This window comes from Paroedura picta, chromosome 12 (genome assembly GCF_049243985.1).
Source record: "Paroedura picta isolate Pp20150507F chromosome 12, Ppicta_v3.0, whole genome shotgun sequence".
NCBI classification, from domain to species: Eukaryota; Metazoa; Chordata; class Lepidosauria; order Squamata; family Gekkonidae; genus Paroedura; species Paroedura picta.
Genome location: NC_135380.1, coordinates 23,988,294 through 24,010,868, shown reverse-complemented (window position 1 = coordinate 24,010,868; position 22,575 = coordinate 23,988,294). Strand labels below are relative to the sequence as shown.

The window sequence follows — 22,575 nt, the reverse complement described above, 5'->3', positions numbered from 1 at the left end:
GGAATGGAACCAGTTTAGCCAGCAGGAAGAAGAGCCCTTGGGTCATGTCACTATTTGCAGCTCAGGTTAGGACAGACTTGCTCCAACAGTAAGAACACTCATCTTTGTCTTCCTCTACTCCTCCAAAAAGGCTAGAATTCACTCCTGACCAGCTTTATTTTGGAAAACAAATAGGAACACAACATGGGTCCCACTTTCTAAAATACTTACATTATACTTCTGCCTGTGTAGTCCATCAATACTAAAAGCTGTTCCAGATGGCAGAAGAATGTGGGGGAAATGCCTACAGTGTCTGCTAAGCACAACATCTAAGGAGAGGGCCCTGCCCAAAGGCTCGCAGGAGGCCTCTGAGAACCTGCTTTCAAAAGCAGAGGGGAAGTAGGAAGAATCCACATGTTGCATCTTCGGCCACAGGCAGCCTTTGGCATCAGTCCAAGCAGCCTCAGACCTGTTCTGCACAGTCCAGTAACCGACTACTGAATGCTTGAACTCAGTCAGAATCGCTGTCGCTCTCTGCTTCCTTCACATCGACGCTGAACTTGTACTCCTGATCGCAACCCATGTAGGCATCGCTCATGAAGTAGAGGGTGTAGTTGTGGGTCCCAGTGGCTGGGGCCACAAAATCCAGTTTCACCTAAATGAAGAGAAGCTCAGTTCTATCCTCTGCTTTTGCATTTACAACAAGCAGGAAGAGTAAAATCAGCATCTCCCCCAAAATTTAACGAGGGCAACTCTCTCAAGGGTAACACTGCTGTTTTGGGGAAGTCAAAGCTACGGCCCATGAGGTCCTCTCAACAGACAGCATAAGCCCTCCTAGGGTCCACCTTATCTCTGCCCTGCATTCAGAGGGTGGGCCAAGCCATTTCCTTCACTCAAGAAGAGAATACTTAAGCAGCAACGCTTAGCCTGTCCTGGCCCAGTATGCTCTTGAATGCATCCCAATAAAGCAGGCATCTCCAGCTTACCTTAGCTTTCTGCTGTAGAGTCAGCCTCTTGATGGAGATGAGGCTGTTGGATTTGGAGTCTCCAATTACCACCCACCAGCCTTCCTCACGTTTCTGTAAGGGGGGGAGGGGGGAGAGAAAAAGGACAAAAGGACAACTGTGGCAATCTTTCCTAACCCTCTTACACATCAGAGCCCCCCTCCTGTTTCTTCACAACTGGAAGCATCAGCTACTGACTAACTGGAAATTCCTCCCCAAGGACTCAAGATACCTGTGGGAAGAGGGGCGCAATCACTGGCCCTGTGACTTCCTCTTCTCGTTCCAGCTGCACCAACACCACCACTGGCCCACCACTGCAGAGACAAACCAGGGTAAACTTTAGTCACATGCTTTGCCAGGTGACAGCATTTATTTATGCTGCAGGTGAATTGAGCAGACACGGATGGACCAGTTGTGGTCCATCCAAGCAAGTGGTTCAGGGGAAAACGCAATAGCAACAGTTATCATGGCAGTTATCATTCTGGTCCAGATTCGTGATAAAGGTAAAGGTAAAGGTATCCCCTGTGCAAGCACCGAGTCATGTCTGACCCTTGGGGTGACGCCCTCTAGCGTTTTCATGGCAGACTCAATACGGGGTGGTTTGCCAGTGCCTTCCCCAGTCATGACCGTTTACCCCCCAGCAGCAAGCAAGTACTCATTTTACCGACCTCGGAAGGATGGAAGGCTGAGTCAACCTTGAGCCGGCTGCTGGGATCGAACTCCCAACCTCATGAGCAAAGCTTTCAGGCGGCTGCCTTACCACTCTGCGCCACAAGAGGCTCATTCGTGATAGTCTCAACTTTAATTTTTTTTAAACTTATATTGAAAAAAAAAACGCTGAGCAACTTTTCCAGTTAGAAATTGCAATGACAATGACCACAACTTCTATGCTTCACAATACTTGAGGGGCGGTAGTGTTTGTGGCAGCAAAACAAACTCAAGCCCTGTGAAAAGCAAATGGCCTAAGACAGGGGTAGTCAAGCTGTGGTCCTCCAGATGTCTATGGACTACAATTCCCATGAGCCCCTGCCAGCAAATGCTGGCAGGGGCTCATGGGAATTGTAGTCCATGGACATCTGGAGGACCACAGATTGACTACCCCTGGACTAAGGCATTATGGTGCCACAAGACGCCTTGTTTTCATACAACACAAGAGAGCAGGCATTTTGTTTATAGCTTGCCTTTCTCAACAGAGAAACATGGGTGGGTTACAAAAAAATGAACAGCACAAACCATCGTCCAATAAACAGTGCAGCAGGACTGGGATTATAGAACTGGAAAGCAACGCAAACAAAAGAAGGAGCCTGAGGCTTGTATAGAATGGGCCACAATTCAGAAGTGCTTTGCCTACATCATGACAAATCCATAAAGTAGCTCCACATTATGTGAGGATCCCCAACCTAAGGGCACCTTCGAAAGTATTCTTTGAACGGGGCCAAATCTAGTTGCACTAGGTTGTCTTCCAACAACTGAAGGACTGTGCTGGTTTCTTCGTTCAGCACAAAGCAACTGATTCCCTCTACCCACCCTTCAATCCCAAGTTTCCCAAGTGTGTAAAACTACAGTGCACCCTTTCACAATTAACAATGTCTGTCCAAACTGCGTTTGACTCTAGGGGGTCCATCCGGCAACCAGACCTCCCCCTGCCCCTTACCTGCGGATGCCATCCTTTTCCACCACCTCGTACGAAAGCTCAATGTTGGGGTAGCGATTACAGAAGCGAGCCACATCAGCAATCTGTGCGTCGGAAAGCTGCAGCAGAGCGCTGCGGTCCTCATCTTCCATTTCCATGATATCGAACACACTCTCCACCCCCTGCAAAGAAGGACAGAGGCCGGATTAGCCCCAACAAGACATCTCAGGCTTCAACATCAACCTACCTGCAACTTCCGCTCACCTTATCTGTGCAGCGTTTGATGTGCTCTGAAGTGAAGTGGGGCAGCTGCTTGAGATAGGAATCCTTTGACCACATGGCCTGGGTGACCATCTGGGCCAGCTCCATGGCAGCCAGAGCCGGGCTCAGCCAGCCGTTGCTGGACAGGACGTCGACACAGGCTTGGATCAGCCGAATCGCCTGGGGAAAGGATATTATTATTATTATTGGGATTTATTGCCCGCCACTCTCGGCAAAGCCGGCTTGGAGTGAAATCATTTAGGGTCTCGATTACTGAGCGGAAAGGGAGTGTATCAATGCTCTTGCAATGGCAGAAAGGGCAGGGTATGCATTTTGTAAGCAATACAGGGCCCCTCATGGCCCGACTCTTCCCACACTCATGCCCCTTTCCCCTCCCGTACCTTGCTAAGGATCTCCTCTGTGTCGGACTGTAGTTCCGCACTCAGCTGCATCCGTGACAAGTGGGCCTGGAGCAGGAGGTTGGTCTTGACGTGAGGGTCATTGAATTTGGGGTTATTCAGCTTGTGGGGCACCTTCTGGGCTAGCTGAGAAAGCAGGGGAATAAAGCAGAAATCAGCACATGGCGCTTTTCTATATTGCGCCCTTCTTCGTATATGCAACAACTGGCGAGGGATGAGGTAGTTAAGAGAAAAGGTGCCTCAGGACATTTTACCCATGATCCTTTTGACCTGCCTTTCTCTTGTGCCAGACTCCAAGTGGACCTGATGTCCAGAGGAGCTGAGATGTGAGAAAGGAGCCTAACACAAGCACAGATGTGACCAGCTGGCCTGAGCTAGATGAACAGACCCAGGATGCCTGATTGGGCCAGGGAGCTGTCAGTTATTGTTTTGGCCACAAGGTGCATCATAAACTGTAGAGTTTAAGGTACAACAAACTCTATAACTCAGGCTCTCTCAATCTTGTCAGATCTTGGAAGCTAAGCAAGGTTGGCCTGGCTAGTGTTTGGATAGGAGACCTCCAAGGAATACCAGTGCCTGAGGCTTGACGGCATTTTCCACCTCAACCCGAGGCTTAGACTGAGTAGAACACAAAAGATATGGATTATTGTCTGTGTCTCATAAAACAAGCTCCCAATATCTGAGCAACCTTGCTGTGAATTCTAACATCTCCCTTCTGACTGGAAAGGAGGGTCAAGGGTTTGCTATCCTGCACTTCAGTCCTGCTAAGCCACAATGTGCACCTGCACCTTCACACAAACAGCAATTATAGATGCCAACCCAATGAACCCCACCTTCTCTCTGCAGCCAGGCAAAGCTCTAGTTCTTTAAAAAAGTACAGTCCTCTTCATCTTCACCCTCTAGCTAAATACAGGAAGGAATAAGCATTGCCAGCCTCCTCTTGGGAAGCAGCTCCAGATTTGTGGTGCCAACATGGACAAGTGCCGTGCTCTGCCCCCTCATCACTGGATCTGATAGATGCAATCTGGCACATAACCTCATCACTGCCATGTGTGCTTTAGACTCCTGAAGGAAGGGCCAGCTTGCATTATGTAATTGCTGCTTTTTTGGCTATGCTACAGCCTGAAAGAGATTTTGTTCCCTCTACTTATGAGAGCCGACCCCAGAGGGGTTGAAGCAAACAAAACTAATCCACATCCAGTTCCCAAAACCTTCAGCATTGCCCATTCCATGGGTCCCTCGAAATCTAGGAAAGTAACCTGTCTTTCCTCACCTGCCGCAGAAGGTTGTCTTCATGGTGCCTGATGGGAATGTTCTCATATTCGGCAGCATTGGAAATAATTTCTATGAGGCCTCGCACTTTTGTCTTGGCGTTCAAGGACATACTGAAAAGTTCTAGAGGGGGAAAGTTGAAAAGAGGGACAACATCACTCATGGGGTTGTGGCTTCACCAATACATAGTTGCAAACCATGCTGCAGCCCGGTGCTGAGCTCCCATCCCCCCCTTACCAATGGTGGTGTAGTTGATGTAGTAATAAGCGGCAATCATGCCCAAGTTCAGAGGCGCAACGTCCATTTCATCCTCGATGCTGATGCACTTGGACTGCTCCAGGTCGCTGAGAGTCTGCTCCACCAGTTCAGACAGGTGGTCAGAAAGGTGCCTGTGGGAAACCCCTGAGCCAAGAGACAGCAGTCAGATATCGGCAGACTCAAAAGGCTTGAAAACACAATACAGCTTCACAATGCGAACTTCTATTTCAAAACTGTTCACTAGGCAGCTCAACTTTGAGCCAGACTTGCAACATATCCTGTCTAAAGATGCAGACTGATAGGAACACCAAGAGGCAGGCTAGAAATAACGCCGCATGTGATCTGTGTTACAAGGAGATGTTTACCTCAACGCAAGCATGGCTTGAAATCTCTCAAGTTTGTTACACCTTGCAGAGTCTTTCCTTTTAAAGATGTCTCTAAACCTCATCACAATTGTACCATGGAAGCTTGCTGGGTGACCCTGGGCCAGCCTATCATACAAGGCCTGTGGATACGAGGATGAGGGAGAGCTGTCCCCCAGTGGGGAAGAAAACTGGGTATAAATATCTAAATCAGTAAATAACTAAACAACAACAGCAGGGTACCACCATGTCACTCTGACTTCCATGATACTGATACATTCACTCTACTACACTACGGCTGTCTTTCGTAGTGAAAGGCAGGGGAAAAGATCAAACCAAGCACAGGCCTTGCTCTCCCACCTTGCAGATTATAATAGTTGGGGTTCTGAGTCATTCTGCGGTACAGGAAGGTCCAGGTAAGGTAATCCACGGCATCCTGCTTATTCTCAATGGTCTTGGTGACAATCTCAGCGTTGAAGTGATCGTGCATGCAGTGGTCCAGATGAGACTCAACCGGGAGAGGTTCATACAGAAACTTCTTGAAGAAATCCTGAAATTAAAGAAGCAGGGAAGACAGAAGTAATCACTTAGGAAGTTTCATGATCAGAAATATGCCCATCTTCCACCTCTGCTCCACGATGTCATCCACTGGAGAAATGTACAATAAAATCAGAGTCCAGTAGCACCTTTAAGACCAACAAAGATTTATTCAAGGCGTGAGCTTTCGAGTGCAAGCACTCTTCCTCAGAAATGTAGTTCACATGCCCATTTGAAGCTGCCATATACTGAGTTTAACAAGGTCAGTAACTGTCCACTCTGACTGGCTGCAGCTCTCCAGATGAGGGCATGCCACTTTCTGCCTGATCCTTTTAAATGGCAATCCAGGTGCTCTCCCATATCCAGCCATGAAAGCCCTCCCTCTCCCTCGCTCACCTTCTTGGACCCCTGGCACATAATGACACAGCGTCCCTCGTCATCCTGCAATGGGCGATTGGCATGGCCTACCATCTGCAGCACATCGTAGATGGGGTAATCCACATACCTGGCACACAGAAAGGACACACAGTTAACAGAGACTGATGTAAGGAAACTGAGAACTCAGGATTGGTGGTCGGGGCAGGGGAGGGGAGAGATACCTGTAACAAGCATGGCAAACCTTTTTTTTCTTCCCCTGACTCAATCTGGGAATGGACAAAACAGACTTGGGGCTCCAGAAATCACAGCGATGCTGAGGTACCTTAGCAGAGGGTGAGGGGTGCTGCCCCCAAAGACAGATGGGAGCATCACCTTAGCACACTCCGACTTCCCCAAGTCTACCAGGAACTACCCACACACTTTCTCTAATCACGGCTGACAGTAACATGCCTCTTTCAACTTGAATATTCCAGTTCACAGGCAAAGGGGTGAGAACCTGATTTTACCCTCAAGCCGACATTCTGCAATTTGCAGTGGAACTCAGGAGACCTAGGTTCATATTCCGCACTAAGTCATGAACTTCACTGGGTATATTTTGAGCCAAACATTCACTCTCAGCATAACCTATCTCAAAGGGCTGTTGTGAGGATAAAATGGGAAGGGGAGAACTGGGGCTACAACACTGAGATCTTTGGACAGGCTGACTTCTGATACCCTGTGAACTGCTATGATTAATATTGTTATTACTGTTATTAATAACACAGCCATGCTTGCACTGTCTCATGATCCATACTCAAAACTGCATGTCTGCACCTACTGAGGAGAGAAAGATGTGCCTCTGGCTAAGCAGCTTCCCAGTCTTCTAGACCAATGTCCCAGCCGTGAGCCTTTAAGATGCATGCTGATTGAACAAAGTATCAAACCCAGCTCCAGCGGACATACTGTCCTTTGGATTGGAAAAGCCCCACACATAACGAGGAAAGTGCTTTGTGGGTTCCTGTGTTCTCCACCTAATTGCCCCCCCCCCAAATCTCCATGCACAATCAGGGCTTAAAACCCAGCATTCTACACCTGCACAGCTCCCTGCCTTCACTCACGCGTGGATCTTGCCATTGTAGTACTGAGTGTCCATGATGATCACCAGGTGAGCGGCCACATTCATTCCCCAGCAGAGGCTCCGGGAGGCCACCACGACTTGAATGGCACCTAGGACCAAAAGCAAAGAGTTTATACCCAGCTTCTTAGACTCAAGGCAACATCATAGAAGAGGCAACCCATGCTAATGAATACCTAAGAAAGAAGAATTTCATTTAGGTCAGAAAAATATCTATGTTACCTAAAAAGTCAAGGGAATTTGGGGGTGGGGGGGAGAACACATGTAGATCAGTTATGACCTCTTGCCAGAAGTCAGGGGAAATAATAAAAGGAGAGTCAGGAAAGTAGGTGCCAGGGAAACTGGTGCAAATGGGGAGATTTACAAGCAGGGTGCCATGACAGAAAAGATGATGAGTTGGTTCTTCTCTGCTTTTCGCTACCCAAAGGAGTCTCAAAGCAGCTTACAATTGCATTCCCTTTCCTCTCCCCACAACAGACACCCCGGGAGGCAGGCGAGAGAGCTCTGAGGAAAACTGCTCTGTGAGAACAGCTCTAACAGGACTGTGACAAGTCCAAGGCCACCCAGCTAGCTGCACATGGAGGAGTGGGAATTCAAACCCAGCTCGCCAGATTAGAAGTGGACGTTCTTAACAAAAATGTCAAGCTGGCAGAGCCCTTCAAATCCACCTCTCCTTACCTGAGCTGAAAAGCTGCTCCACTACTCTCCGCTCCATCAGGGTAAGCCCCTCATGCAGGTAGCCCACCCCATTCACCAGAGTCTCTTTCAGGGTGTTGTCATTCAGCTTGTCCACATAGGGAATCAAGTCCTTCTCAGTGCAGTGCAGGAACCTGCCAAGGAGCAAACCAGAGCTGGCATCAACAGCACAACCAGAAGGGCACAAGTCAGCCCCACACCTTCCCCTGCCAGTCTCTTTTTACTCTCTGCATGACTGAAAGGCAACTGCTGCAGTTGCTGCACAGCTACAGACTTTTGTGAAAACTCTTGACGCAGCCATGATTGACAGAATGCTTGGCAGCTGCCTGCCTTTCAAACCTCCAGGATCTCAGGGAACGTTCTATGCAGAGGAGGAGGAAAGGCAGTAGCAAACTGCAGAAAGCTCTCCCCACAAGCCTAGTCTATACTTCTAGCATCAAGGAGATTCCAAATTTTTCCCTGCCAAACTTCCGCCACTTCCATGCTTCCTGTGCATTTCAGTAGGCTATCTTCCATGCCAAACCATCCAACTCCAGAGATGTCAAAGATACACAGTTGAGGGATTCTTGGCATTCTGATTATATAGCAATGCTTGTTACTTCCTAGAGTGCAGCCCACCCCCCTCTAGACACCTGTACCACAGTTCTGTAGAAGTGCAGAAAGAGCTGTGCAATGTGACAACCACCACAGAACTGAGGAACTACAGCTCTTGTTTCTGAAAAAGTAACTTCCTAGTCCTCATGCCTATGAGGCACAAATGCCACAGAAAAAACTGAATAAGACCGCAATAAGACCGCAGTCAGAGGGTGGGGATACGGTGCAGTGAAATAGCTCTTTGGCCCTTCCTTCTTGGCTAGTAGAAACAGAGGTCATGCAACAGAAGGAGAAATTGATTTAAATGGCTCTCCTTGAATACAAGTTGCAAACAGCTGGCCTGTTTTCCCATACCTCTGCCTCTGGACATCTGAGGCACAAGTAGTAAGTATGTCGATAGCTGTGAGGCGCGTCTGCTTGCGAGACGGGACAAATACGATGACCGGCTTCTTGGGCGAATGTTTCATGATGGCGTGATAGACCGGCTTGGCCATGGACAACAGTCGGGTCTGGGTGTGACTGATATTGAAGCCCTGAGGAAAGGGGGGTGAGGAGGAAAAGACCAAGCATGTAAGACAGGTCACCATGAATGCCAGAGTTATTTGCTGGGTAAGAGGAAAAGGTATGGGTGCCATGATGGAAACTTACTTGGATGTGCAATTCCAGGGGCACGGGGCGCACATTAGGGTGGAAGTTGAAGGTGGCGGTGGCGCTGCAGCCCAGCCAGTGGGCCACATCCTTAGCATTGGATAGGGAGGAGCTCAAAGCCACGATGCGGATGGGCCGCTCGATCTGGGAGGAGATGTAACGCATCCGGGAGCAAATAACTTCTAAGACGGGCTGCAGAAGGAAGCCAGAGAAGGGTAAGTCAAGGCAAGGTGCTTCCAGCTACCCTTTGACTCCACTACCAGAGATACTACTTGACAGGACAGGAAGCACACTGCCAAGCACAATGGGTCAACTAGCAGGAGCCACTTCCAGGTCTGCTTTTGCTCCTCTCCCCCCCACCCCCTTCCCATTTACTGTGATGATCTTTGGTTTCCATCTCCTGGCTTGGGCACCCCCCCCCCCCACTCCCTCGACCCTCTAGGGAAAAAATGCATTTGAATGTTAATTCTAAGCAATGCAATCAACTGATGCCTTCATTACTGAAATTCAAGGTCTACAGAAAGATTTGTGGAATGCTGACTCTGGATTTCACAGGATGGGCTGGGCTGCAAGTCCCAAAGAAGACAGTTCCACACAAAGGCACTCGGCCAGATTTAGTCTGCTCATCATCTGAGGATCACATTTTACGATGCTAAGTAACCGGACCATTTCTGCCATCTCCTCAGATGCCCACTTGCATACCCCTTGAGAAAGAACAGTCCCTGAAGTACATCACAAACACAGCATGTTTTAAGCACAATTTACTTTCTGAGGTCATATTCTAGAAATGGGCAAATCAAAGCACGTGATTAGCCCAAGAGAATCCAGTCTGAGGCCGACACTGGACACTGAGGCCGATAGTAAGACGGGTGATTTCTTTGCTCTTAAGTGTTGGGGGTGGGGGGGAATAATCCTGAACGTTTGATGCTCCTTGTTCTGATGTGAAGAGGGTGTGTGTTGGTACTCAAGCTCACACAAACACACAAAACAGGACTGTTTAAGCACGTGCGCTCTCTCTCTCTCCCCCCCCTCCCCCGCATAACTCATCCATTATCTGCAAATCCAAAAGACAGATTCACATACTCACTGAACACACAAATGTTTCTGGATCCCACCCCCCACCAAAAAAAATCATCAATCAATCATTGCTTCTGGATACACTCCCTTCTTTGTTGTCAAGTGCTGGAAGAGTGACTGGGAGAGCATACCTTTAGCTTTCTCCACCAACCCCTTCCACAGCACCCTACGTTCTCCAGGAAGACTTACCCCATTCTCTCCACCAATGAGGTGCACCTCATCCACAATGAAGAGACTGACGTTCTGCACGTTCTTGCGCTGCTTCCAGCGCCGGGAGAGGATGTCCCACTTCTCGGGGGTGCTGATGATGATGTTGCCTTTGCCCAGCAGTTTGAGATCAGTGCTTGTCTCCCCCGTCAGCAGGACAACTTTCTTAACCAAACGTTCTTGAAACTTCTCAAACCAATCCAGGAAGATCTGCCAGGGCAGAAGAGGACACACACTCCCTTTGCAGCTTCCACGCTAAGCACTCCCTCCTTATCAACTACTTGCTTACAAAAGGCCCACTCAGGATTATCTGTGTAAATAATGCTGCAAAATTTGCCATCTAGATAGGCAAATTAAAAAAAAAAACAGGGTAATGCAGCAACCAAGAGGAGCCTGGAAAGAAATTAAGAGCCAAGCTGAACATGTTTGTTCCGCGTAAGTGAGCCCCCCACACCCACCTCACCAACATCCTTTTTAAGGTTTCTTTGCTTGAACAACTGAGAGAAGGGGGGCTACAACTGGTTTAACACTGTTCTGTTCATTCTCCCAGGAAAGGCAGGTTTTAAAACGCAGGTGCTCCAAACCTGTTCAGCGAGGGCCTCCATTGGTGTGATATAGACACAGCGGCCTTCAGAATTCTGCAGCAGCATCCTCAGGATGGCAAACTCGGCACAGATGGTCTTGCCACTGCCCGTGGGAGCCCCCACAAAGACGTTTTCATCACTGTTATAGACTGTGTTGAACACTAGAAGAGGAAGGTACAAGGAAAACGACAGCATTCAAGAATGAAGTACCACGTTTTGATTCCACAATGTGGACTGACAGCACACCGTAAAGTGATGAGAAGGTATCTGGCCACTGTCCCCTGGCTGTAAGTCATCTAATCCTTATTTGATGTTTTTAAGCTGTTTTAATCTGTTGTGCAGCTTCTACCTGCTGACACCTAGTATATAAATCACTACACAGCAATGGCTGAACAGCCATCATTGCCCCTTAAGATGGCACCACTTTTTGGCACTCCACTAGCTTTCTAGTCTGTAGCCCCAGCCCCAGCCCCACCCACTGACCCTTCTTCACTGCCTACCTTGGGTCTGGATCGGATTGAAGAAGGGGAATTTGTCCTGGTAGAGGCTCTCAAAGGCGCTGTTTCGCAAAGCGGACACAGGTAGTGGCTGCAGGTCCAGCAGCTCAGTTGGTGGTGGGTACTTCTCAGGAAGGATCAAGTGTCGGAAGGATACGGGAAGTTGCGTCTCGCAAGCTGGAATGACGAAGGACAAACAAAACTGAGGTGACAACAAAGGATTTAAGTCTGTTTTTTGCAATACGGGGAGAACCACTCATATGCAACATTCCCTCTATAGCTTAGAAAACAAGTTAAAAGGCAGGACGTGTTTCCAGCTTCAATATTCCAGCATTGCAAGAAACTCCTACAAGAAATGTTCAGCCTGCAGCACTCTTTATGCTAGGATCTATTGCCTCTTAATGTTTACTATGTCAGCAAAGTGTCTTTGCTTTGTCTATCACTTAGGTTGGGGGCACCAGATCTTTCATTCTTTCTTTGTGACATCCAGGATCCTGACAAACAAGGCACAGGTCCCTGCTAGTTTATACTTGCAAGCAACTGAACTATGTTTAAAAGACACCCTTGTAACTCAACACCCTTTCCTCTCATTTTGATTCCATTCTTAAACTGCATACCTTTTAAAAGAAAAATTGAGGCAAACCTTCCTGAGCTAGAAAGAAGCCACAGCCGTGAGCAAGTCCGGGTCAAATGACATAAATCTGCTCAAGTCAGGAAAGCGACTTTCTTTTCCCCAGCACATTGTGCAGCAGATGCTAATGAAGAACAAGACCAACGCCATGATCACTGAGGCAGGGGAAGGCTGCATCACAGGGTTTCAGCTGGAAGGGTAAGCCTCAGAGTGCAATGGGCCACACAGCAATGAAAGGAACAATCCTAGTCAGCAAAACTAAACCACCACTCAGCAGGAAGAAAGGGGGCTTACACAGCCAGCGATCCGAGACAACCCGGATGAAGTACTGAGGGGGGAGAGGCTCAAAGACCGGCACGAAGAAGGTGATCAGGTGCTCGTCCTGGGCATATTTGGCCTTCAGAAGGAAGTACTCATGATGCAAGATCACTTCGCTGTCCACATCCTCCACCAGAATCCAGAAGGCCTCCGAGGAACCATGGACCTGAGCAAGGAAAAGGGAATGTTTCTGTCTGAGCAGCAGATCGACCAAAGAGCTTGCTGAAGGAGCAATTCCAGTCACACACTGCTGCATCTCAGGCTCTGACCTCACGATTCATGCCATGCCAAGAGCAGCTCTCCTGCACATATGTGTAACACAAGCAGTAATTATTAGTGCACGCTGCTGTGGCCATTTACCTTCTCATCCCACTGGAAATCTGGGGTAATAGTTAGTTCTACTTTCAGAGTAGACCTGGTGATGGGCTGTAGGTGGACAGACAGCTCCAGCTTTGGAAAGAGGTGGACGTATTTGTGTATGGTCTTCCCCATCTTTGGCATCCGGATCAGCTCCCCTGCATTAAAGGGATCGTATTAGTGAATGAAAAATGAAGGAGTTAGACAAAGAATCATATGAATAAAGGGAGGTCTGTAGGCATTAAAATTTGCCTGAGTCTTCCAGATTCAACAACCATCTGAATATTTATGTCAGTGAAACAGAGGATGTGACCCCACCATCTCTATAATCACAAGAGTGATGCTACAATCAAAACTGCTGGCGTGGTCAGCTAAGCCAAGGGAAATCTCAGACCTTTAGTGCTCCCTCCAGCCTGTAGGAGTCGCCACCCTTCTAGTTACATCCACCAACTTCAACTCAGGCTTCCTGTTCCTCCCCGCAACTCAACTACTAACCAATTTCATTGTGATTCAGGTCATAGAGCCTTTCAAATGGGAAATTCTTTTTCTCAATCTTCTTCACCACCTCCTCTGGCAGTTTCTTGAACTGACGAAGGGGACACATGGACTGCCACCTGCAAGAGAAAGACTTACTGTCAAAGTTGAAATTCAGCCATGGCCAACAGGTGGTACTGAACTCCCAGGGGAATGTGTTTTTCTTTTCTGAACCAAGTTCTTCTTTGAATAGGAACAGGAAGCCTCTTGAGTAAGGGTGTGCATTTGGTACATCAGAGTCAAAAAATAGCAAGAAAACACTCCACCTTAATTGGAATTTTCCATCTATTCTTTCAGCCTCATACCATCGGCTACCCAAAATGGCTGGATCCCCCCCCCCCAAAGAAAAAATAATCAAGATTTTACAGGACATCCAGACAGTCATACTTAAAGAACATTTAAAGGGATTGAAGGCAAATTCTACTACCACAATCAGTTCCACAAAGTTTTTCACATTCCAGGATGCACAAGGCATTCGAAACAATAGGGAAATGCAGAATACATAAATGCTGTCCAGCACTTCATTTGCACAGAGTCCAAGAAACGTGAAGTGCATAATTTCTCTGGGATTCATCATTTACTTTTGAGTACCAGACCTCTGCCATCAACAAAGCTTCTGTTACAGCTCCTGTGCACATTTATTTGGCAGTAAAGCCCCTAGAACTGAGTGGCAGGCCTGGGCCCTCTTAACTAGACTCCATACTAAACAAAGACTGCTTTATAAACCCTCCCAGGAACCATCACATACATTCGCTTGTCAATCATCTTGCAGAGGTTCAAAGTCTTGTCAGTGAGCTGTGCCCATCCACGGTTGAGGACAATCTCAAAGATGGCACGCATCAGTCGCCCAGCAGACTGCGAGGAGTATAAAAGAAAGATGTCAGGATCAAGCATCAGTGGGAGAAACCTGAGTGGAGGTGCTCAAGTTATTTCAGGCAGCTGTTAATTATCTGTTCTCATCTCCCCATAGGTGTAAGAGCTAGGCTTAGCTGAGGTACGAGTCAAAGGGCAAAAGGCTCCTCGTCTATGGCTCACAACTCAGAACCCTGTGATAGCCAGCCTAGTGAAGTGGGACCTGGCCCAGGATGTATTCTCTATTGAAAAAAATTATATTGTTTAATTTGAAATGTCCATAACAAATTAATCTTTAAAATGTTAAAGCTGTCAAACTCACTAGAAAAATCATAAATGCTCGACATGATCAGTGGTCTCCAAAGGATCCACTGGCTCGACACGATCAAAGCCAATGCAGGGATGACCATGAACCAACTAAAGTCAGAGACAGGGGCGCATGGCGAAGACTTTCCTATCGAATCGCCGAGGGTCGGACACGACTGAACGGATGACATCATCATCATCAAAGCCGTCATGAAACTCATCCTTATCAGATCTCTCATCACCTTCTGTCCATCTGTCTAGGGGAGTTTGAGAATTCTGAACCATTGGGGCCAGTTTTGCTTTTAAAATACATGGCTACATTTGATGCAGTAAACGCATCCAAGCTATCACAAAAAAACATGAACACCACAGAGCGTCTTGTAGTACCTTGGAGAGGGAAACGTTAATTGTGCAAAGATTTCATGGGCATCAGATACATGGAAACATTATGCACAGAGACTACTGAGCACTAGGATGGGTAAAAGTAGTAAGCCAGCAACACATTCTTTCTTACTCACTTGAGTGACATACACCATGTCTGCCATGAGAGCAAAACCTTCCAGCTTCAGCTGAGAGATGAAGGCCTGGAGGAGAACATTGATCTGAAGAAAAGGAGACAGGAGAAATAAACACCTTCCAAAACGACCATCCCTCTCTTGATTTAGTAGGTGGGGAAGATCAATTATACCACGAAACAATACTTGCACATGACCAAATGAACACTAGAATATCGAGGACTCAAATGCACATAACTGCTGGCCCAGCAACATTCTGGATTTGATCTATTTATTTTTTAAAAGCCCATTATCTGAAGCTCATTACAATGACTTCCATGACAAAACTGGTCTGAATCATAAGGTATGCCAGTAAAATTGTTCTATGCTACTGTTGTGAACTGCCCTGAGTTCATTCACAGAGAGGGGCGATATATCTGAATTAATCATCATCATCATCATCATCATCATCATCATCATCATCATCATCATCATCTCAGTTGCAGGATATAACAGTAATCTCAATTTAATCCCAAGAGGCTGGTACCCAGCGGTTTAAAACTCGGCAGAAATCACACAATTGAAGCTCAGACCACACAGTGCAGATCATATGGCAAGAACAGAGACAGGGAGGAGTCATGCTGGCACTGAAGCCAACACCCCTCTGCCGACCATTTAACATTGACTCTGCCTTAGGCTACACACCCAGAGTAATCACATGGCACTTGCTCGGATGGGATGGTACCAACTCCCTGTACATTCTGATTCAGCACATCACACAAGATGAGGAGTTAGAACCCATTCCCCCCATGTGCTCACTTGCTTAGCAAGGAGAATGTTTAGTACACAGTTCTTCCACTCATCAATCTGTAGAACCACTCCTCCTGGGACAAGCAAGATTACCTTAGCACTGGGCTCTTCAATGCTCTCCTTCACTGGGATAGGGACTCGTTCAAGAAGCTTCTGCAGTTCTAGCTTCTCTTCCTGCAAACAATAAAATAATCAGGGGGCAAATGTGACAGCTCCTGCCATCCCTCCTCCCCCCCCCCCAAGAAAAAGTGCAAGAACCAGCAGCTGGTTTGGCAGACAAATTCTTCCAGCAAGCATGATTAATAGCACCAGTACTGTCAGCCCCAAACATTCAATGTGATTTAGTCCTTTAAAGTTTGAGATAGACACAGAGATATAAAAAGACAAAACATGTCTCCTGACTGTCATATGAGAATCCTCATGTTTAAACTTGCAGAGCATTTGCTAGCATCAGATGGGAGATTCTCCCGCTGGAGACAAGCTAGGATGCAATTAACGTTTGCAGATGGCATACTTGACAGAACTCTGAACTCCTTACCTCCCTAACAGTGATGTTCTTGAACTCAGAGGACAGTGAGAAAACCCGGAAGAGCTCGATCTCACTCAACGTGGGCTTGAGCAGCTGGTTGTAGGTTTGCATGGTCTCGTTGGTGATGTAGTAGTGGCTGGCAATGCGACCCAGCTCAGTCACCTGGGGAGAGACAGAAGAGAAGCTTAGATAGGCTAGAGAAGGAAGGGTGGGAGGAGAAACACAAGGATGCATTTTGTAGAGTATGGGGAAGAGGATGAGATCAGTAGTTCGTCCTTATGACTTCCTGTGGAAGATCTCTGCTGATCTATAGGTTTGCTTACCTAGATTACAGCATGCTTGAGAGTTAAAGATTTTTTTAAAGCTCATCCTCTTATCCAGTTTCTTAAAAACCCAGTAAGCCACCCACCCATGCTTCCCCCGCTTAAACTTCAAGATGCAAGGTGGGATCTTAAGTCTCCTCCTGCTTGCACAAGCGACGTGTCTGCCAGTGTGAGATTTCTATCAATCTGCCCCACCCACTACTGACTCCGCCCCCTCCATTTTACACCCAACAAAGCTCCTGAGGGTCTGATCCCCTGAAGCTGAATTTCAGGGAACATGGTGGGTCGCTGTGTAAATGGGAATCTGAGCAAGTTCAGTTCAGTTCCGTGGGCCCGTTCCACCTGCTGTAATGGCTAGTAGATACTTATTCATCTATCCTTCGCAAACTGGTCTTTCACAAACTAAAAGCCAAAACAACTTAGGGCAATGAATTCTATCACCAATTATGCATTAGGCGAAGGAGTACATCTCGCCTTCTCTTCTGAAAGCACAGATGCTTAGTTTCACTACTGAATGACCCTTTCTACTATTTCAAGAGACATTTCCTCATCCCACAATTCAGCAGGGTGGCCCTTACCTTTGTTTTCCACTGCATGAAGGAGGTGTGTATGCAATTTTTACCCATTTCCACCACTGTCCCCAATTTACTTCTCACTCTGTTTCCAGAGTTCTAGCATCCACTAGAGGCGTGCTCCCCACCCCCACCCTGCAGGACAAACTGGGTGGCTGCATGAAGAGGGGAGGCAGGAAAGCTTACTTGCACAAGCACTGCTCTTGCTCACACTGGATAGGATTCCCATTTGTAAAGCAAAAAAATACTGAGCCTTATTATGGAGCAGGGGTAGCTGGACCTCCTCTCACCTGGAAATTCCCAGTCTTCTTGTCATACTTGACCAAGTTGTTCTTGTCCAGCATCAGCGCTGCAGTGTGCACCAAGTCTAGCCGGCGCTGGTCCAACAAGGGGTCTCCTTTCAGGTCATCGTGAGATATCCCGTACAGGGTTGGAGAACGCAGCATGCGGATGTAGAGGTAAGCATACCCCAGCCAGTTGACAGCATCCTGAATCCCCCAATAAACACAATATCAGTTCAAGCAACCTCTCACCCCTGTACTACAAGGTACCATCTTTGGACAGGATGTATAAACACCCTTGAAACACAGCGAGTGGGTGAGGGAGATGTGAAAGTGGGCCAAAGCCTAAACCAGGATACATCAAGGACTCAACTCAGTTTGCCCCCAGTGCTGGGAAGCACTTGTCGCAGTTGAGAACTGTAGACAGAATACATGTAATCTGTGCTTCACACTCCCACCCACCTCAAAAGATTCTGTGCCAAATGTATTCTAACCTCTATCTGTTATGGACAGACAGCTATTTCAGATTGAGGGACACACACACACAATATGCAAAGCACTACACTCTGGTTGAGACTTTTCCCCTGCATGTTCAACTCTATACTCAAGATGAAATTTGGTCTTCATAATATATGGGAGTCAAGGTCCCGGGCATTCCACAAGATGCTGTCCATTGTGGACAGATGTTTCCCCAACATGACGCTCATCAGAGGATTAATTGTTTCCTGCTTTGTTTTTATGATGCACACAACTCCAGAAGTCATCTGCCTGTCAAACCTTTTGTTGCTGAAACATTACAGGAGGAGGCTTCCCAAAGGATCTCCCCACCTCTCCCTCCTCACCTTTGCATTCTGGACATTGCCCAGCACAATCTCTGCATTCAACATGTCCGGGAGTTTGGCCACCATCTGGCTTTCAATGGGAAGCTGCTGGTTGAGCAGCGAGAGGTAATACTGTAGCTCTCCATGGGAAGTGATCAGGATCCCCTCACCCTTGGTGTCATACTGAGGTCTCCCGGCACGACCCAACATCTAAACAAAACAAGTCAGAAATGTCAAAGGGAAGCTCGAGAGCAGGATTCTCAGTGTGCCTAACTAGAAAGTCTTCAGCACTGAGCAACTGAAGGCCAAGGTCATTACAGATTAATCAAAACATCTTACGAATTTCTTGCAGGAAGGAAATGCTCATTAATGAGAGCTGAGGTCTACTAGCTGCTTTATGAATTTTAAATGAAAAACTAAACATTTCTTTCTAAGGTGAAAGTGCTACAAATCTCATAAATGCTTAAAAACATAATACAGGAAGTCTCCAGTTAAGATTAAAATGTCTTAACCAACATCTCTTACAAGTTGCCTGTGTGTGAAGCTGATAATCTCCAAAAGACTCGTGGACAGAATCTATAGAAATAGAGAGGAAGCGCATGTCACTCTATCCAGAGTACAAATGCCAGGCAGAGCTTACCTGCAAAATGTCCAGGGCACCCAGCTCAGTCCAGCGGCCCTTCTCAGGGCTGTACACCTGTGTCCCTTTGATGATGACTGTATGAGCAGGGAGGTTAACACCCCAGGCCAAGGTTGCTGTTGAGACCAGAACCTACAAGCAAATATATTGGAACGCTTAAAAACTGGTTTCGGTCTCTATCCCAGGAGGAAAGAACAGCAGTTAATATTGACTTGCTGCTGGTAATTTGCAACATGCAGAACAAAATTAGGGCTTACAAGGAAAATGGACATGGTGGCACCACTGAAACACGTGCAATACTTGCTTCCTTTTGAAACCTTGCAATGTTTTGATATATCTTAAAATGCAACTGCCTGAGTTTTTGAATTGCAAGCTTCTGCATCTTAATGGATTTAAACACTGAGTTTTGCTAGCTGGGGAAATGACTGAATTAGGAATTGGCAGATAACGGAAATGTTTGCTTGTCTGAGCTTAGAAAGAGTCAGCTTCTGGATATTTGCATGCAGAAACATTTAGATGTATCTAACAGTTAGAAGTTGCCCCAAGCTAGCCCAGTCCCATCAGAGCTTGGAAGCTAAACAGAGTCAGCCCTGGTTAGTATTGAGATGGGAATTCCAGGGCTGCTACACAGAGGAAGGCAATGGCAAACCACCTCTGTTGGTCTGTTGCCTTGAAAACACTATGAGGCTACCTTAAGTTGGCTGCAACTTGACAGCACTTTATGCAAACACACATGCAATAGCACAGAAAGGCTAGAATGCTTTTGCACAGAGGAACAGAGATGCCATGCGAGTACTGCCGGCACAGAAAATGTTGGACCTACCTGAATGTGCTTGTCTGCAAATAAGTCTTCCACCAATGTTCGATCCACCCTGGTCATCCCAGCGTGGTGAATGGCGAAGCCGTAGGGCAGCAGGTCCTTAAGCTCCAAATTCTGCAAAGGAGAAAGTGACATTGGACTCAAAAGGCTGAAAATTCTTCCGAGTCCGCTTGCAGTCCAGTAGATAAAACCCAGGAGATGCTTGCTGCTGACCTTGCATTGCTCAGCTTCAGTTCTGAGGACTTCAGTGGATGCAGAACCTTCCCGCAGAAAGAGACCCAGAGTGTCTTTCTCCAGACACATGTCCCTGATGGCTCGGGCGGTTTTCCCAGTCTCCTTCCTGGAATGGACGAACACCAGCACCTAGTTTGAGACATCACAAATCAAGGACAAGGTTGGTTATGCTTTCAAACAATACCCTCCTCGAAAGTTTTGATTTGATAGGAGAGAGAGTAAGATGGACAGAGGAGATCCTTGGACACGTGAAAGAATAAGGTGTATTGAAAACAACGGCATAATGAGAAGTAAAAATCAAACGCTTAAGCACTGCCTAATAGACCATGAAGATTCTGAACTAAAATTCTGCACAAAGAAAAGATGGACTCTGTGGGATACATACGCAAATCTGTAAAGTGTCTAACCCTTCCCCCACCACAAAATCTACTTTCAACCACACCAGACAGCCAAAAGCATCTTCATACATCCAACAATATCTGACATTAATGTTTTGTCTGATTAACCCCTCATCTTTCTAAGGTGATTCAGTTCACTATGGTAATAATTCTAAAAAATCCCTGGTTCAATAGACTGGAGCTCTTGAAACACAATGTGGAAAACAATACAAGGCTGATACCAATCTCCCAGTTCAAAGAAAACCAGCCATCCCTGGGAAAGGGAATCTGCATAAAAAAGTGGACAGGCTGCTGGACTTGAATGAGAAGACCCACCTAGCCTTAGATGTCTTCAGGTCATTCACTCCCTTGCAGCCTCACTTTCCTCAGTGAAATGAGTGGAACTGGAGGGGGGGGCCACACAAAAACTTATCCTCTTTCAAGGGGATAGAGATTTTAGAGAAGAGTCCTGGTCCCACCTGATTCTTTCCAGCATGCTCCATTATTTTCTCATACACAATCTCATTCATGATCTGGAAGCGCTTGATGGCTTTCTTCTCAGTGATCCCCACATACGTCTGTTCCAGAGGCACTGGACGGAAGCTGGCAAAAAAAAAATTAAAAAGAAGGGGAAGGAATTATGTTAAGTTGCTACCCAACTTCTTTAGGATGTACCCATTTCTCTACAGCTATGTGTAACAAATGGCCATTTCCAACTGAAGATAGGGTTGCCAACTCCAGCTCAGGAAATTTCTGGAGCTCAGCAGGGTGGTGCTTAGGAAGGGAGGAATTGGGAGGGAGCTCAGTGGGAGATGTAACGTCAGAGTCCACCTTGCAAAGCTACCCTTTTCTCCAGGGAAACTGATGCGCAGTAATGGGTTTAATTACAATATAGGCTAGGTATCAGGAAAACATTTTTTACAGTCAGAGTAGTTCAAGCAGTGGAATAGGCTGCCTAAGGAGGTGGTGAGCTCCCCCTCACTGGCAGTCTTCAAGCAAAGGTTGGATACACACTTTTCTTGGATGCTTTAGGATGCTTTGGGCTGATCCTGCGTTTAGCAGGGGGGTGGACTAGATGGCTTGTATGGCCCCTTCCAATTCTATGATTCTGTGATGTAGTCTGGAGATCAATTGCAATTCCAGAATTCCAGACCCCTCCAGAAAGTTGATGATCCTAACTACAGAAGCTGCATACATGGCACGAAGCTATAGTTTCCAAGTATATACTCATGCAATAGCAGAAATTCTGCTTACACATCTCAAAAGCAAGAGGCTAAAAACCACTGCCTGATGTCAATGTCAATCTCAAAAGCCTAAAGACCTCAATTTCTGACTGTCTCCAAAACTGACTCCTACCCAAACATCCTCCCCTCAGTGGTGCCCCTCGCACCTGTTGTCAAAGTAGAACAAGCCTTTGGAGGGCTCCACTCTTAGGAATGTTGCCACATCCTCGTAGTTTGGGAGCGTGGCACTCAGCCCAATCAGCCTCACATCTTCCTGGGTCATCTCAATGTTACGGATGGTCCTGGCCACCAAGGCCTCCAGAACCGGGCCCCGATCGTCATGCAGAAGGTGGATCTCATCCTGTAGAAAAGGAGAAGGGCTGACCACATCGCATAATGCATCAAAGAAGCTAGAGGGGGCTGCATCCATTTTACACATCCCCAGTCTGGAAGCAGCTGTGCCATAATGCTTGCAGCTGCAAGTGCCAGATAACAAGCACCCTCTATCGTCTGCTTGGCAGAAATATGGATCGTTGGGGCCCAAGCAAGGCACTTACCAAGATAATAAGGCGGACCAGCTGAGTATAGGTACGCTCTCCTCCCTTGCGGGTGATGATGTCCCACTTCTCCGGGGTGCAGACGATGATCTGCGTGGCATTTATTTCTTCCTTGCACAATTGATGGTCTCCAGTTAATTCAGCCACAGTGATGCCGTAAGTGGCTAAACGCTACAAAGAAGATTGGAATAGGGTTGTTACAGCTTCAGAGCATTTCACATCCTGCCTTATTGTAATCTTGTATGGGGGGTGGGAGACTGAGGAGTTGTTTGTCTAAAGTCTACCCCCCCCATGAGTTTGTAGCAGAAGAGGTTCAAAATGTATCAATAAATAATACAAGCCACTATATAATGCCAACAGAGGCTCTTTTTAAAAA

At 47.0% G+C, this 22,575-nt stretch overlaps 1 protein-coding gene across 1 annotated transcript in view; it reads right to left on the bottom strand.

Annotated features, from left to right (window-relative positions):
• Positions 1-137: 137 nt before the first annotated feature.
• SNRNP200 (small nuclear ribonucleoprotein U5 subunit 200) overlaps positions 138-22,575 on the bottom strand; it is a 32,743-nt gene continuing 10,305 nt past the window's right edge. Inside the window, exons 14-45 of the mRNA XM_077305750.1 lie at positions 22,200-22,370; positions 21,810-22,003; positions 20,899-21,022; positions 20,022-20,171; positions 19,812-19,922; positions 18,989-19,120; positions 18,370-18,558; positions 17,537-17,734; positions 16,361-16,513; positions 15,916-15,996; positions 15,037-15,120; positions 14,109-14,215; positions 13,322-13,440; positions 12,830-12,984; positions 12,446-12,635; positions 11,524-11,697; positions 11,024-11,184; positions 10,422-10,649; positions 9,156-9,347; positions 8,862-9,040; positions 7,896-8,047; positions 7,201-7,309; positions 6,122-6,230; positions 5,549-5,738; positions 4,806-4,970; positions 4,570-4,691; positions 3,279-3,422; positions 2,881-3,057; positions 2,638-2,798; positions 1,216-1,297; positions 966-1,058; positions 138-634 (exon numbers count right to left, since the gene is read on the bottom strand). Coding sequence (XP_077161865.1) covers positions 491-634; positions 966-1,058; positions 1,216-1,297; positions 2,638-2,798; positions 2,881-3,057; positions 3,279-3,422; positions 4,570-4,691; positions 4,806-4,970; positions 5,549-5,738; positions 6,122-6,230; positions 7,201-7,309; positions 7,896-8,047; positions 8,862-9,040; positions 9,156-9,347; positions 10,422-10,649; positions 11,024-11,184; positions 11,524-11,697; positions 12,446-12,635; positions 12,830-12,984; positions 13,322-13,440; positions 14,109-14,215; positions 15,037-15,120; positions 15,916-15,996; positions 16,361-16,513; positions 17,537-17,734; positions 18,370-18,558; positions 18,989-19,120; positions 19,812-19,922; positions 20,022-20,171; positions 20,899-21,022; positions 21,810-22,003; positions 22,200-22,370 — 4,740 coding nt within the window. The 3' untranslated portion in view covers positions 138-490. The remainder of the gene's footprint in view (positions 635-965; positions 1,059-1,215; positions 1,298-2,637; positions 2,799-2,880; positions 3,058-3,278; positions 3,423-4,569; positions 4,692-4,805; positions 4,971-5,548; positions 5,739-6,121; positions 6,231-7,200; positions 7,310-7,895; positions 8,048-8,861; positions 9,041-9,155; positions 9,348-10,421; positions 10,650-11,023; positions 11,185-11,523; positions 11,698-12,445; positions 12,636-12,829; positions 12,985-13,321; positions 13,441-14,108; positions 14,216-15,036; positions 15,121-15,915; positions 15,997-16,360; positions 16,514-17,536; positions 17,735-18,369; positions 18,559-18,988; positions 19,121-19,811; positions 19,923-20,021; positions 20,172-20,898; positions 21,023-21,809; positions 22,004-22,199; positions 22,371-22,575) is intronic.